Below are 4921 nucleotides of genomic sequence, written 5' to 3' on the forward strand. Positions count from 1 at the left end.
ATACAAACTCCGCATGCATGTCCTGACTCAAAGACATAATAAGGTTGCACAAATCTCACGTGCATGTCCCAATCGTAATGAGGATTAAAATCCTCAATCAGAGTCATCATGGGCTGCACAAACGCTACATGCATGTCCCGGTTGTAATAACGATTAAAATCCCAATTAAAATCATAATGGGGTGCACATCGTAATAAGGATTAAAACTCTAATTAAAGTCGTAATGAGGTGTACAAACACCGCATGCATGTCCCGACATAATGAGGATTAAAATTCATATTAGAGTCGTAATGGAGTGTACAAATCATGCATGAATGTTGTGGTCGTAATGATGATTAGAATCCCGATTAGAGTTGTATTGAGGTGTACAAATCTGGTGTGCATGTCCTAACTATAATGAGGATTAAAATCTCGATTAGAGACAAAATGGTCTAGCCAAAAATATCTTGTTCTGATTCCTATAACTTCTAACTAGAGGAACCAGTATTTTCCTCTTGTTCAAACTTATTCTCTTAGAAGGCCAAACAAAGAAGACTCAAGTCGTCTTCTATGCATGTGTGTTAGATTTGAAACAGAAAGAATACAAGAACAAAGAAAAATTGAATACGCACACCATTATGTTTCTGTGTGTGTGTGTATATATATATATATATATATAGTCCCTAGCAAGGCAACCCAACAAAGCAGTTGAGGGCACCAGCATGCCGTGTAAGCCTGCTGACGTGAGTGCCGTCTCTTGGCTTCATTAGGAGACCCTTCTTGTATTGCGTCGTTATTGGTGACCCTGAAGTGTTGAACGTGGCACCATTCATCAATAGGTCCATGTCTGATTGCCACTGCCAGTTCTTCCACACTTCTGGTTCTGCATCGACCCTGTGCGTTATCTCCTTTGCAGCGTCGTTGTTCGGGGCAATGAATCGGTTTCCCTGGCTCAGAATGGTTGGTGCTGCGCTTCCTCCTATTGCGTACATCATCCAGTGAGTGTAATCGTTGTTCAGAACGTGAAAGAATCCCATTCTGCACCTTGGCATCCTCTGGATCAGTCCCTGCCCGAAGTGGTTGAATGCCACTGTAATCTGCATGATCTTGTCTCCAGAATAGGTATCAGTAGCACCAAACAGCATCACGTCGTTATGTCTGGTCATGTGGCAGTTAGAGATGGTGATGGCAGTGGAGCCTTGGATGACATCGATAAGTCCGTCATCAGAGTTAGAGAGGGAAACATGATCGATCCAGATGTTGGAGGCACCGAAAACGGAGATGGCATCACCATCACTCCTGGTTCTCAGTCCAACGTGGTTGTAAGAGTCCCTGATCATGCCACCCTCCTTAGACACAATGTTCTTCACGCGAATCCCGTGGATGATAACGTTGTTCACGAATTGCATAGTGAGGCCAGCACCATCCCTGATCTGAACGTTGGCGCCACGACCATCGATGGTCTTGTCGGAGGAAATCAACAGCTCCTGTTGAAGAGTGATGATCATGCTGCGTGCGAAGGTGATCCACAATGGACCCTTTTGAGTGACACCATATCGGAGGGTTCCTTCTTTGGGGTTAACCATGTCCTCATCGGAATTATCAGTGACCACATAGATGGGTCCACCGAGGCCTCCGACTGCACGTCTTCCGAACCCTTTTCCGCATTTGGCTAGCCTGTACCTGTCATTGGCCCAGTCTTTGTTGCACCTCCAGCAGTTGTCAATGGGGTTGCTGCTGTCACAAGGCGCTCCGGCGTCATTGTTCCCTGCCTTCAATCCCCTCCTTGTGCTGTTCAGCATTGAAAGATGGACGTGGTAATTCAGTTCACTGGCGACGAACTCGGGTGTTGGTACATAGGACTCAAGAGCGATTTTGTGAGCTTTCTCAGATTGAGCTTTGAGAAAGTCATCAAATTCAGCAATGCCAGCCTCCAGGCATGGGATGGTAATGGCCAAAGTCACCAACAGGGAGAACACAACCTTTGATGCACTTCCGGCCATTGTTCCTCCCAACACCAATGCTTAGGATTTTTCTTTGCCTTTTTTTTGTGTGGCGAGGTTGTCCAAGGTCTAGGGATTAAAGAATCAACAAAGACCTTGGCAAGCCTCTACCACTTGGAACACAACATAATCCCTCATCAATTTAAACTATCTCTAGGAACTAATTTTAGTACGTTGATAGTTTTGGCGATCACCAAATTAGTATTACTCTACTTTTTCAAAACACTAATTATGTGTCCATACGTTTGTCTTTTTCTATTTTTAAGAACCAAATTTTGCCTATATTATGCTTTCTTTGCTATTCCTTAGCTCTTTTTCTTCTTCATTTGCTATTTCGATGTGTTTTACCAACTTCTTCATAAACTACTTAAAATAGAAAATAGAATAAAAAATAATTCTAAAAAGGTAAAACTAGTTTGTACACCAATTAAAATTATTATATACAAAATTTTAAAATTAACTTATATATAAATTAATTTTCACTTTTTGATAAATTTATTTATTTACTTTTCTATCTCACAAATACTTTGGAAGAAACTTGTTCAACAAATCCTTTTGTAAAAGCTCATTGCGCTAGATGAATTATGTGAAATTGTACTAAATTTTTTATAATATTTATTGACTATAAGTGCATTCAGGGAATTTTTATTTTTTTTTCACCTGCATAATTTTCTACTGCATTCTTGTAGATATGAACATTTTCATTTTCCTTGTTTATGAAAAAATAACATGTGAAATTCTCAAAAAGTCATTTTTCATTAACTTTTTTAAATAGGATAATTTAGAAGTTAAAAATAACTTTTAAATGGTGTAATTTATAATTTTTTATTTATGAATTGTACAATCCGAAAGTATTTTTTTACATTCTAATTGTATAATTGTATGATGGAGAAGTATTTTTACTTTGAAATTATAAAAAAAAAATAACTTTTATATTGTCCAATCTAAATATTTTTTCATGAGAAAATATTTGGACTACACATTCCGAAAGTTAATTTTTCATAAAAAAATATCTAAATTATATAATCCTAAATTATCATTTGAAAAAAAATAACTTCCAAATTTTATAATCTAAAATATTTTATTTCTTAATTTTACTAATGACATAGCACATAAAACAAAGACCAAGAGAGTAACAATGGTGGAAGAAAGGGATTGCAACAGCAAGGGGTACGTTGGTCTTTTAACTAAGTCGTAGGTGTGCACAAAGCTGTGGTAGTGCAGAAAGAAATAGACGTCCATTCACTGTATATGCCTCAAAAAGGACGGTGACTCCTTCTTGCACCTCCGTCACTTATTCTTTCACCCCATATTAATACTTATTTTACTATTATAACATTACAAGAAAATTAATAAAAAACAATTAAATTTAGAGGCTAAAATTAATTAATCATTATATTAACTAAATTAAATACTAATTCAAGAACTAAAAAATTATTGGTATGCAAAGTAATTTTTATTATTAATAAAAAGTTATAAAATAGTTTCTAAATTGATATCTAAATTCAGAAATAGAAAAAATAATTCAGAATCATTTAAAAAAAGAGAGACTAAAATAGTCTTTTTGAAAATTTACGTGGTGCAGGAAAATTTTTGACAGGAGGAAGAAACATTGCTCAATTGGTCGTTGAATTTATTTGGTCCAACCTAATCCAAAAATTTATTACAGAATAATGACCTAATCCAAATAGATTAGAAGAATCTGGACCGTTCACACATCTAATTTATTACAAGTTTAAGTTGTTGAAAGCGTACCTAAACTAATAAAATTTTAACTTCTAATTAAATTAATTCAAGTTAACATAATCTGAAAATGTGTTGACATAGTCTTAATTAATAAGCCAAAATAGTATAAATTAACACCATTATTTGTCATAGACTTAGTTCTTCTACTCTAACTGGTATTTTGTAATGTTCAAAGGTTTAATATTTATAAATTTGACTTGTCACTATTTTAATCTTTCCTAAATAGATATATTTTTATTTTATTCCACTTAACTTCTTTTTTTCGTTATTATTATTTTTGGGTAACTTAATTTTCTACCTTTAATAATTTGTTAGTTAACCTCACCATTACAGCTAGAGTTATGATACACACTACTACTCGTTTTATAAAATGGTCTAATAACATTAATATATGTGACTTTATTTATTATTTTTAATTTTTTAGGCTATTTTTTTATTAATAACATATAATAAATGCTTCGTACTATCTTAAAAAATCATTTCTTTTTATAAGAATCCTACTTATATATTTTAAATTAATGTTAGTCCATGATAAATTTTCAACAAACATCTCACAGCTAAATATGTATATTTTAAGCATAGAATTGCATATTTGTAATGATTTCAGAGACTCAATAAAATTTGTTAAAATAGATTTTAATATCATATTAGAAAGTAACTTAAATTTAATTAATCATTATAAAAAATAGTTTTTAAGTAGAGAATGTCTCACTTATATTATATAAATTAATCTTATTTAAAATCACTAATAATGTATGACTTACATGTAAACTAAAAAATTACAATATTAAATTAAAAAAAAGTAATGATTTTCCATTATTAAGTAATAATGTGCATTTTGATGGAACATGTGGAAGGAGGGTTCTCTGTTCCTTTGGAGTCTGTGGAGCCTGCAACTAGCAAAAGGGTTTTGAAGATATATCACACTGTTATTCAGTGCATTCTAGGTGTTAGCCACACAACAATCTACTTCAAAAGATAAACAAATAAATAGACAAACACATTTAGTTGGAAGCAACTAATCCTTTTTACACTTCAAAACTGTAAAATAAAAAACATCATTGCTTCAAAGGTTATCTTAATACTGCATATGTTTACCCTCGTAGTCATTCTCCCCTCTCTAAGATCACGTCCAAAAATTATAAAAATATTATTTATTTTCTGACTTTCAACCTAAAGATAAGAAATAATTA

General features: G+C 33.4%; 1 protein-coding gene across 1 annotated transcript; it reads right to left on the bottom strand.

Moving 5' to 3' along the window:
• Window positions 1-315: 315 nt before the first annotated feature.
• Window positions 316-2169, bottom strand: LOC137822757 (pectate lyase). The gene has a single exon (XM_068627747.2). The coding sequence runs from the start codon at window positions 1980-1982 to the stop codon at window positions 663-665; it is 1320 nt and encodes a 439-aa protein (XP_068483848.1). The 5' UTR covers window positions 1983-2169; the 3' UTR covers window positions 316-662.
• Between the last annotated feature and the right edge of the window lie 2752 nt (window positions 2170-4921).

This window comes from Phaseolus vulgaris, chromosome 9 (assembly GCF_051622355.1).
Source record: "Phaseolus vulgaris cultivar YP4 chromosome 9, ASM5162235v1, whole genome shotgun sequence".
In the NCBI taxonomy this organism is placed as follows: Eukaryota; Viridiplantae; Streptophyta; class Magnoliopsida; order Fabales; family Fabaceae; genus Phaseolus; species Phaseolus vulgaris.

What these genes read in the sequence shown, in the direction of transcription:
- LOC137822757 (XM_068627747.2), bottom strand. Translation starts at nt 1,982, where the DNA reads ATGGCCGGAAGTGCATCAAAGGTTGTGTTCTCCCTGTTGGTGACTTTG.